General features: G+C 42.1%; 1 protein-coding gene across 1 annotated transcript; it reads left to right on the forward strand.

Annotated features, from left to right (window-relative positions):
- Positions 1-403: 403 nt before the first annotated feature.
- Positions 404-10,527, forward strand: ARL8B (ADP ribosylation factor like GTPase 8B). The gene is made up of 7 exons (XM_030205954.1): positions 404-606; positions 3,187-3,267; positions 3,760-3,833; positions 4,216-4,309; positions 5,570-5,637; positions 6,510-6,580; positions 7,457-10,527. Exons 1-7 carry the CDS (start codon positions 484-486, stop codon positions 7,504-7,506), a joined length of 561 nt encoding a protein of 186 aa, XP_030061814.1. The 5' UTR covers positions 404-483; the 3' UTR covers positions 7,507-10,527.
- The last annotated feature ends 658 nt before the right edge of the window (positions 10,528-11,185 follow it).

The following is an 11,185-nucleotide window of genomic DNA, read 5'->3' on the forward strand; positions in this document are numbered from 1 at the left end:
GGATGAGACGGTCTGCGCTGCCTTTTGCCAGTTCTATGGTCAGGCGCAGGGAGTGGGACGCTCTGTCTTCTTTCGTCCGCTCTATGCTACGGGGATGAGACGCTCTGCGCTGTCCTTGCCAGTTCTGTGGTCAGGCGTAGGGAGTGGGACGCTCTGTCCTTCTCCATCCTCTCTATAGTGCCGGGAAGACGCTCTGTCTTCTTTCGTCCGCTCTATGCTATGGGGATGAGACGCTCTGCGCTGGGTTTGCCAGTTCTATGGTAGGGAGCAGGGACGCTCTGCCTTTCTTGTGCGCTCCATGCTCCAGGACAGCCTCGGAGCCGCTGCCGCGGGGTGGCGCTGCTATCTCGTTGGCGCCCGGCAGACTCTCTAGCCTGGTGTGGGGCTCGGAGGTACGTTCGCTGCCTGTCATATGACCGGCACCTCTGGCTGCTGCTGTGGAGGGAGGTGGTTAGGCCGCTGTTGTAGTGTCTCGTTGCCGCCATGCTGGCCCTGATTAACCGGCTGCTGGACTGGTTCCGCTCCCTCTTCTGGAAGGAGGAGATGGAGCTGACGCTGGTCGGGCTGCAGTACTCGGGCAAGACCACCTTCGTCAATGTCATCGCGGTGAGCGCTGGGCCGGGGGTGGGATTGGATGCAATGAAAGCGGTTTAAATGTTATATACAAGGGAAGGAGGTGAGGTTTAATATAATGAAAGCGGTTTACATATATATAGGGAAAGGGATTTATTATTATTATTATTACATTAGCATTTGTTTAGCGCTACCAGACGCACGCAGCGCTGAACACCTGACACAGAGAGACAGTTCCTGCTCAATAGAGTTTACAATCTAAAATAACACAGACAAGACAATTAAGGGCGAGGGAAGTACTGGGTGAGAAGGAACAAGGGGGGGGGGGGGGGGGGGGGCAAATGAGTAGTGGCTAGGAGCCAAAAGCAGCAGTGAAAAGGTGGGTTTTCACCATAGATTTGAAAACAGGTAGAGATGAAGCTAGACGTACAGACTCAGGAAGTTTATTCCAGGCCTTGATATAATGAAAGTGGTTTACACATATATAGGGAAAGGGATTTGATATAATGAAAGCGTTTTATATATATAGGGAAAGGGGATGCAATTTGAAATTATGGTAGCTGTTTACATAATATATACAGGGAAAGGGGATGGGATTTGATAGAATGAAAGCGGTTTACACATTTATAAAATGCATAAATAATGGAAGCGGTTTACATATTATATACAAGAAAGGACAGTGGGATGGGATTTGATAGAATGAAAGCGGTTTACATATTGTATATAGGGAAAGTGGATGGAATTTGATGTAATGGGGTGGGACAGAATGCTCCAGTCTGAGGTTACATTGGTAGGTTTCAAATGTCATTGGGGTTCTGTGCCTAGGTCTTGTCTCTGTTAGTCATTGAGCTCCTGTGAGCAGTTCAGCAAAGATTATTCCAAATCATCTGTGGTTTTGCAAAAAGGACTTTCATTGTGGCATTTGATATCTTTTTGAGACCTGTTTGACGTGAAGCAAAAGGAGAGCAATACGTGACACTTTGCGGGTATTTTTCTTGAACTGGAAAAGGTCTAGTTTGTCGTGGTGGTTGTTGAATGTACAGTATCTGTGTTTATTACCTGACTTTCTGTAGAAGCCATATCTCTAGGTCAGGGTGGTACTATAGTGACACATTTTGGGCAGTGGGAACTGCTGGTGGTAGGGGAGCACTTCTTGTAATATTGGGACCTCTCCATGAAGGAGCCTACATTCCAATTATATAGCCAAGTTCAGGTTATGCCTCCACGCCATTCCCATCTCTGGCCAGTAAAAGTGAGGCATTATGTAACATTAAAACTTTGGATGTGGCCATTCTGGGGTCAGAAGGGTCATGAATTTGATATACTAACCTGTGGTACAGGCAAAGCTGTTTGCATTTTTATTATATACAGGTACTTTCTCTGTCCCTAGTGAGCTCACAGTTGGTTTTGTATCTGGGGCAACGGAGAGTGAAGTGACTTGCTCAGGGTCACAAGAAGCTGCAGTGGGAATCAAATATGTGCCACCATTTTCTTTTTCAGGAAAAATAAAAAACAGTTTACGATTCAAACCAAACGGACAAGGAAAAAGATGTGCAGCCAGTGATTCTCTGTTCCAGCCATAGAATCAACAACTGAATCTACCCAATATCTTGAGGGACAAGAACATTTTAAAACGCCCTGGAAGTCTCACTATAGGATGACTGGATTACAATAAGTGGGGAAAAAAAAATCATTAAGTAGTTTCCAAATAAGGCTTTAACTGTTAGCTTCTAGCCTTGGTTCTGATTTGAGGTGGAAGCTTGAAGGAGCAGGAGTAAAGTGCCCCCTCCCCTATGCCAGAATAATCTTCTGCTACTTAGTGGGAGAACGTGTTAGGAAAAATGCGGAACTGAATTTCTTCATTTTACATGACTTAAAAAAATTTGCTTTTTCAGTAGAAATGTGATTTGAGCTGAAGGCTATGATCAAAAAGCCTCATATGGAAGATTTGGAAAACTTGTGCAAACTTTGAAGTTCTGTAACACATCCTAAGGTTTCTTTGGCACATTTGATACACTGCCCTTCCATATCACACCAAAGAGGTTTACCATTTATTTTGTTTTTCTTTTAATAACTCCGTAAAATTGTATCTTGGTTTTTGCTTGTAAGAAAAGATGAAATATCATACCAGTAAGGTGTAGAATATAAGCAACACAACGACAACAGATGAAGCGATAAGTTAATGATTCTTTGCTCAGGTCTGCAAGCCCAGATGTACCCATTGCCAGAGTTCTCACCTTACGTGCTCAGAAACCCATCTGATTCACAGTACTTAACTTCTCCACCATCTTCCCATGCTAGTAAGAGATTAGGTGGTTTATAGCAATAGTTCATCCAATTCTTCACTCATACCCCACATCAGGAGCAGAGGGGGGAACTAGATGGTGGTTCAATCGCAGTGAGATAACCACCTGGTCAGCAAGACCGGTTAAATCTGTGATAGAATCTTGCGTCTGATTTTATGTTGATGTCATGTATTATACACATATTACAGCCCGTGGAAGAGAGGCATGTGCTCACTACAGGACTGGTCTGGATGTTTCTCTCCTGCACTTGTGGATGTAAATTAAGGGATCTGCATGCAATGCTCATCTGATTCTGCTTTTTATCCAGTCAGGTCAGTTCAATGAAGACATGATCCCTACTGTGGGCTTCAACATGAGAAAGGTTACCAAGGGCAATGTAACAATAAAGGTACTGTTCATCATATTTTTATAGGATTTCGAGAGGGGGAGCTACCCTGCCCTAACTCACGCAGGATATTTTGTAACCAAGTATCACCTGTGCTAAGGGTCTTTTAGAAATTTATGTAAACTGCTCAATTTTCAAAAACTTCCCCATTCTCAATTTCCTCTTGTTAGGATGTGCCTCACTTTGGTATAATGATATGCGGGGGGGGGGGGGGGGGGGGGGGTGGTGAATAGAAATGTAGTGAGCACATCTGTCTGTAAAGTAGCAAGGCTGCCCATACATGATCATGGCAGGGGGGGGGGGTTATAACCAATAATGGGATAAGTGGTAATCCTTAGTGGTGGTTCATGTATTCAAAAGCCAGTCTTAGAGAAAAAAGTTTGACATTTAACATCGCTGGATTTGTAGCTTTTCCTCTAGTGTCTCTCCCTGTAATTCCATGCAGCAGTTTTCTGTGACTTTGAGCTTTGTTTTGGATCACTTTCTCTGTTACAGATCTGGGATATTGGTGGACAGCCTCGGTTCAGAAGTATGTGGGAACGATACTGCAGAGGAGTCAATGCTATTGTGTGAGTTTTTCTACATGTTTGTTCTGTGAAGTTCTGTATCACTGAAGAACTAAGTACGTGTCAAACCTGATAGAAACTTGTAAGATCCGACAGTACCCATCTGGCATGAGGAGGGGGTGAATAAACATGCTGGGAGTGGAGTGAAATTAAACGGTGTGGTTTGCTGTGAACAAAACAGCTGCTGCATGCAGTGTCTTTACAACCTTTACTGTACTGATCAGGTCCTTACCCTTACCTGGGTTCTGTTCTGATATTGCTCAGAACTATAAGAAAAAAAATGTATAAATGATCCCATCTCTGTGATGGTTTAAGAGGGGAGGATTATGATTTTAAGAGGGGGATTATGAAAAAAATGCTATGTGTCTCTCCTGATTTGTTGCAGTTATATGGTAGATGCTGCAGACCGTGAAAAGATTGAAGCAGCTCGCAATGAGCTGCACAATCTGTTAGACAAACCCCAGCTGCAAGGAATCTCGGTAAGTAGGAAAGACCCTCCAGTTCTCTCCTGCTCATACATGGATTGTAAATTTTTTACACAGAATATTCTGTCTTACTTGTCTTCCCCTCTTGCTATGCATCATTCATGTCTGGGATTTTTTGCACGATAATGACAGCGAGACCTCCCTTTTTAAGGGGAAAGATAATGCAGAGTGGCTTGTCGATTTTGGGAGAGGTCAGAGTATTCTTGTCCTTTTTCTCTTAAGGTTATGATCTGGTGTGAACTGTAGGTTCAGCACTGGCATGTTCCAGATACATTTAGGATTTGGCTGGCTTTGTGCATAAGGGGAATTCAGTGACTGCAGCCGAGATGATTCTCACTAAGATAGTATTCTTTAAATGGCGCTCTGTCAGAATGACCTTTACAGATTCTAGCTTGGTGCACTTTTCGCCCCTAACTTTGGACAGGAGCACTTAAGGCCTTTGAAAAGCATACACCTAATTCACCTGCCCATGACCGCGCCCCCTTTGGAGTTGTACGCTATGAAATTTAGACACATATGTTATAGGGCACAGGGCAGATCTGCATGTAATTCCTAATGCCAATTAAGTGCTTGTTTATGCTGATAATAGCACTTTTGAATCTGGGTTCTGTGCTCAGCTTTAGCTGCCAGATTCTGTATAGGTCGTCCAGGCTTCTACTAAGAGGGGCAGTGTTCTTAAGATCACATCTTTCTGCTCTTTGTGCCAGTGTACTCTTTAGTTTAGCTTTTCTGTTCTACTGTATCCACTGTGAGCAGCTTTGCACTCTCAGAAGATCTGATTTTTCTTGTCTACATTTTAAACATTGTTCAGAATTCTAAAAAAAAAAAAATTAGGAAAGGTATAATAAAGGGTGACCAAAATGAGAGAGAATGAAACAAGTCTCCTATGAAGGAAGGCTAAAGATTGAGGCTCCTAAGCCTGGAGAAGACATTTTAGGGGAGTTGATAATGTAATCCCGAGTGGAGTAGGACAGGTAAATGTGAATTGTTTTATTCTTTCTCACTGGAATTTTGAGCAAAACTGAATAAGTAGGACACACAGAGGTGCTCTAAATAGATTATATATTAATTTTTATTTTTTTACATAAAGTGAATGTACAGAATTTTTTACCTATAAATCCTTGGAGTAGGATTCTTCACACAATGAACGACCAAAGCCAGCACTTCTCCTGTGTTGTTGATCTACATGAACCTGGAAGTAAAATCTTTGTCATTGTTCCTGGGTTGATTTTTTTCTTTCTTTCTTTCTTTAAGGTGTTAGTACTTGGAAATAAGAGAGACCTTCCTAATGCATTTGATGAGAAACAACTCATTGAGAAAATGTATGTGCTTCAGCCATCGGAGCAGAGCTGTGTGTCTGTGTGTACATTTTGAGAGGGGTCATTTCAGAACTTATGGAAGTGGTGATGATGTGATGCATCACTTTTAGAAAACAAGTCCTTATCGTTTATGCAGACAATATACTGCCTTATATGCGGAGCATGTCCAGGCGATTTAAGATATAAAAAATAGAATTGAAAGAATAAAAAGAACTTCTTGGTGACCAGGGGATGGCTGCAAAAATTTTTCATGGAAGTAATGTCTTGCCTATGTGGCAGATGGCATCCTGTAGCTCCTGCGTTCCCTCCAGTAACAGCTGTCCCTGTTGTCCAGTAAGCCAAGGCTAAGGTCCTGCTTTTCTCTGAAAGACACTGATTAGTTTCACGGTTCCAGTGTTGCTCAGCTCTGCCTGAGGATGTACCTGGTGTGCTCCGCACAAGGCATTTTTGATTTCATTACTAGAATAGCATGAGATGCAGCTTGTAGATGTCTGGCTCTGAGAGGTGGTCATCTTTTTATGCCAGAAAGAAGTCTAGTGAAGTAATGAATTTATCACTGCCGACATCGAAAAGATTTTGGTTTAAGTCGCAGCTGTTTTCAGAGGCCATCCCAGAATTATAGAATAAGTTGCCAGAGGGACTGAATTATTTTAATTTTAGGAACAGCTAAAATCATGTCTAATGTGTTTTGATAATCCATGACTTGTTAAGACGGTGTGTTGGAGGTTATGGGAGCTTAAGGGTGGTTTTGGGGGTAGATAATTTGGTGATGGGGGGAGTGAGAGTGATTTGGGGATGTGGAATATTGTGGATTTTGATTGTCATCTGCCATGTACATACAGTGATGATAAATTTTTATTTTTTCTCTTGCACAGGAATCTGGCTGCTATTCAGGATCGAGAAATTTGCTGCTATTCAATTTCTTGCAAAGAAAAGGATAATATAGGTAAGAAGAAATGAGAAGTAACTGAAGCTCAGTCTGCAAAGAGGCTGACTGAATATTCTGGGTATCACTAGAGCAGAGGTCTGTGCTCACTGTTGAGATGTAGAATAAACACTTTTCTTCACAGTAAGGGTGACTGAACAGCCTCCCAGAAGGCAGAAACTGTAATAGCTCAGTTGGAGACATTGCTAATCTAATCTGATCTGCAGTTTATGGACTTCACAAATCTCAGCATGAGGTTCAAGGCAGGAAGAACAAATTACAAAAAAAAAAAAAATTACATTTATCAAATAAGGTTTTCAATTTCTTACGTAACTGCATTTCATTTCATTCTAAATGGACTAAAAGTGGAAGGAATTCCACTCAGCAATAGCATGACAAGAAAACAATCTGACGTTTAACCTTATAGTTTTAAAAACCAAGTATCTTAAGAAATTGTCCCAAATTCTAGTAGAATTGTAAAAACAGACTGAAAAAGTTTAATAATTCAGAAGAATTCCCATACAACACTTGAAAAACGAGACATACTATTTTGAAAATAATTCGTTCATGAACATGTAACCAATGCAATTTTCTAAGATAACCAGAAACACTTTCAAATTTCCTGAATCGAAAAATCAGCTACACCGCTATATTCTGTATAAGTTGAAGTTTGACAAGCAATTTGTTATTTAGTCCGTTACATAAAGAATTACAATAATCCCAGCTATGTGATGGGAAAAGGCAGAAATGAATTGGAATCTGACCCAGCAAAAGGAACCAAGCTGGGCAGATCAATGGGGTTTGTCTGCTGCTTATCTGCCATCATGTTTAGCTGTTACTGGAGTTCTCAGGCAGGATGCAGTCTTTGTATTTAATGCATGCTTCTCCTCTCTTTAGATATTACACTGCAATGGCTTATTCAGCACTCAAAATCTCGAAGAAGTTGAAGGTCATCCCAGACACCACATCCAGCTGAAACCAAGGAATTGTTTGGCACTCCTCTGTAATGGTGACTAGTTACTCTGACACTGGCACATGCTGCCCTCTCCTGCAGCTCCGTGAACTTTTCTCACTTAATTTCTCCTGTGCGTTGCTGAGGACATCGTTTTCTGCTGCCCAAAGAATCCCGTAGTGTGTGCCAATGAATCAGTCAGCCGGCTCTTTGGTATTGGAGCTTTCTAAACTGGGTGCAGCTGTCTGTTTTGGGTTTTTAACTTCTTGGCCCTACTTTTGAGCGTGCCTCAGTTCTGACATTCCTAGGCCTGTTTTTCCTGTGGCATTTGTGAATACACTAATAAGAGGTGGCGTTTAAAATGCACCATACATTTATGCTTTTACCATGGCCCAATTGGGAGAACCACATACAAAGAATTTAGCTAGACTTTTAGTCTGGGTTTCTTCACTTTTTTTTTTTTTTTTTAAACACAAAGCATGGAGATGCCAGACCTCTCTGGGGTAGGGGGAGTATGGATGGGATACATATTCAAAGTCCAGAGGCTAGATTTTGTCCCTGAAATTGGTGGTACAAATTCTTTGACCAACTGACCTAAGATGTCCTTGCTGGGAGCAGAGCTGCAGGATGGATCTGACACGAGCGCCAAGATGTCATAACAGATCCGCCTATCTTTCTGGGATTGGACTCTTAGAGAAAAAGACTTTGATGTTTTAAATCTCTTAAACTTACACCCAACCAATTTATTTTTCAATCTGCTTTTCCAGTCACATCTAGGTGTACAGTCTGCTGGTAGAAAGTTGGACGTTGATTTGATTTAGCTCAACTTATTTTTTTTATTCATTGCTCAAGTCCTTATTTAATTTTTGGTAATGATGCACAGAGTAATAGTGTGATTTCCTTAGGTTACAGGTGCTCTTTTTGTGTATGCTTTACCACTAGTCTATAACTATGATCACTGACTCTCTCCTGGGGGGGGGGGGGGGCACAGTAATACCAGGAGATGTGCTCGCTCACTGCAACAGAATCCCCAGGCTGTGATCTGCACTGTGAGCAAGGGAGGGTAATGGATCTGAAAGGAAGGGCTGGGGAGACGCAAAGAGCTGAAGAAACCAAGACTTTCACAGAAGGGGGGGGGGCTTATGTCGCCATTCAGTCTTTAAAAGGTTGGTTTGGGTTTATTGGGTCCCCCCCCAAAAAAAAGAGGATGGGATCTGTAAACGTTAAAACGTTTCATGTTAGGGCATTTTGTCACCTTTACGGAGACTATATATGAATGCTTAAAGTTGCACTGTGTGTGTGGGCTTCCCCTGAGAATGTGGTTCCTAGGGCTACTGTCTGAAGCTTTTTGTCCCAAAAAGCAGCTTTATAATGTGTAATATTGTCTTTTTTTTTTTTTTTTGTAATAATGGTGAAATGGTTTGCACAGCTCCTGAATATTGTACCTGCTCTGATCTGCCTCTAATTGTGTAGGAACAAGGGCTGCTGGTAGGAGGGATAACATGAGTCTGACGTGATCCAGTCTATTTCTGGTCTTCAGAAGGATTTTTCCTTCCATTGAGTGGTCGTGGAGTATTGAGAGAGTCTTCTCCGCTGTATGGGCGTTGAAGGTGTGCTCAGTAGGACTTGAGTACTGGTTGAGGTGGCTGTAAACCCCTGAGGTTTTGTTACCACTATCTTTCTGTGAGTTATGAGGAAGGGCTGAACTACTTCCGTAGTATCTTGGGAAGTGGAGGCCTCCTGAAAGCTTTAACATGGAGGGCCCAGATGATGCAGAGCCTATCTATCTCCTGGGGATACAATCATGTGTTTTCTTGGCTATTTAGATGGTTTACACCCCTACCTGCTGCTTGTTTGCTTCACACTGTGTGTGATATCCATAAATATATATATTTTAAAAAGCACTTATGTAGAGAATAGGGTTAATTGAATCTAAGCAAAGCATATGCATGGGGTGGTGGGTGATATCTAGTAAGCTTGCTTGAATTGTAAACTTCTTACTTGCATGGGAGGCAGGTTGATTTTCTTCTGGACCTGTTGTTTTTAAGAAAATGTCCGAGACAGTTTTGCACATGGTTTTTTTATCTGTCCCGCTTTACAAAGGAGAGATTTGTGCTTTGAGGATGTTTTTGTGCTCCTTTGTTTCTCCTGGTGTGAAATCAGCCTAGATGAGATGATGTGCCCAAAATAATTCTCTTTTCTTTGGACACAAACTGAGAGCTGTAGAAACATGAATGTTAAGCCTTTGTCTGTGGTATAAAAATACACTCTTGGGGGCTGTGTACCAGGACCTGAATCCACAGTGGTGGTCTTGAAGGTGATGATGGACTGTTCAGGAAGAATCCAGCTTTAGAGGAGATCAGGTATCTTTTTGTAAAGTGATATAACAGAGGAAGAACTGGAAGTGTTTATTTTTTTAAGCTCTTTGCAGCCTGCTGCTGTAGATGAGGTGCTGCTGTTTTGTTTAGCACCTGACTTGTACCTAAAATTAAAGAAATCAGTTTTGGATTATTGTTACCCTTCAGGGGGCCAGGCTCTGCCTTTGCAGTGGCTGCGTGTTCTCTCATCAAATACTATCCTAGCATTAATCTGAGCATGTTATTCAACTTTGTAAATAAGTGGCCCCTTCTTTAGGTTAATACTTTGTCTGTATACTGCTTTGTTCTTGGCTTTATTCAATAAAATAGTATTTTTGGGGTTATAAGTGGTTAGCCCAAGTGAATTTTTTAAAGGTTATTTTATGAAAGGTGGCTGCATGCTAAGGGTGGAAGAACTTTGGCCCTTCATGCTGTACCTCAGCTCATGTCCTGTATTTCCTCCACAATGCAAAGAGCATTCGGCCTCTGTTAGAGGGTTATCTGTTCTCATTTGACTGCTTACTATGCTGAGATTTTCTATTCTTTTTACAAATTCCTCCACTAGTCAAGCCCAGCTCTTCTACTTGTACCCATCATGTCTTTACCTGGTCTCTTAACCCTTTTCTACCTACTGTTCTCTATTATGCATGTATTTAGATCTCGCACCTTTTTCAGTAGTAGCTCAAGGTGAGTTACCTTCAGGTACACAATGTATTTCTCTGTCCCTGGAGGTTTCACATTCTAATTTTGTACCTGAGGCAATGGAGGGTTAAGTGACTTGCCCAAGATCACAAGGAGCAGCAGTGGGCTTTGTACTGGGTACATCTGGATATTGATGCTGGTGCTGTAACCACTAGGCTACTCTTCCACTCCTGGGCTTTTCCACCCATTCTAATACCGTGCGTTGACTTTAACCAGCTCCCCCTTGTTTTTATTATTATTGCAGCCCTTGGACTGAGGTTGTTCACCCCTGCACTAGAGTATGGAAATGTTTCTTTCTCCTATTCATCTGAATCTCTGTCAGCTGAGAGAGAGCATGTGTGTGCATGCATGCCACATGCCTTTTTTCCTCTGCTTGTATAGGAGCTGTACCTTTTGCAGTAGTAACCCTAAATGTTCAAGAAGCCAGCAGGTAGAGAGTGCTGGCTGAGCTTGGACCTCAAGGACTGCAAGACAGTTGGGTTTTCAGGATTTGCCCACTGAATATGCATAAGATCTATTTTCCTGAAATCCTGAAAAACCCAACTGGGTTGCAGCCTCAAAAGGACAAGGTTACCTATTCCCGCTGTACTCTTCACGTTCCATCCTTGAGGGCTA

The sequence above is a fragment of the Microcaecilia unicolor genome, chromosome 6, assembly GCF_901765095.1.
Source record: "Microcaecilia unicolor chromosome 6, aMicUni1.1, whole genome shotgun sequence".
Lineage (NCBI taxonomy): Eukaryota > Metazoa > Chordata > Amphibia > Gymnophiona > Siphonopidae > Microcaecilia > Microcaecilia unicolor.

Bases quoted from the DNA above. Each gene is read 5' to 3' on its own strand.
- ARL8B (XM_030205954.1), top strand. From the start codon at position 484: ATGCTGGCCCTGATTAACCGGCTGCTGGACTGGTTCCGCTCCCTCTTC. The intron at 5,638-6,509 runs GTATGTGCTTCA...TCTCTTGCACAG, and splicing joins AAACAACTCATTGAGAAAAT to GAATCTGGCTGCTATTCAGG. The intron at 6,581-7,456 runs GTAAGAAGAAAT...TCCTCTCTTTAG, and splicing joins CAAAGAAAAGGATAATATAG to ATATTACACTGCAATGGCTT.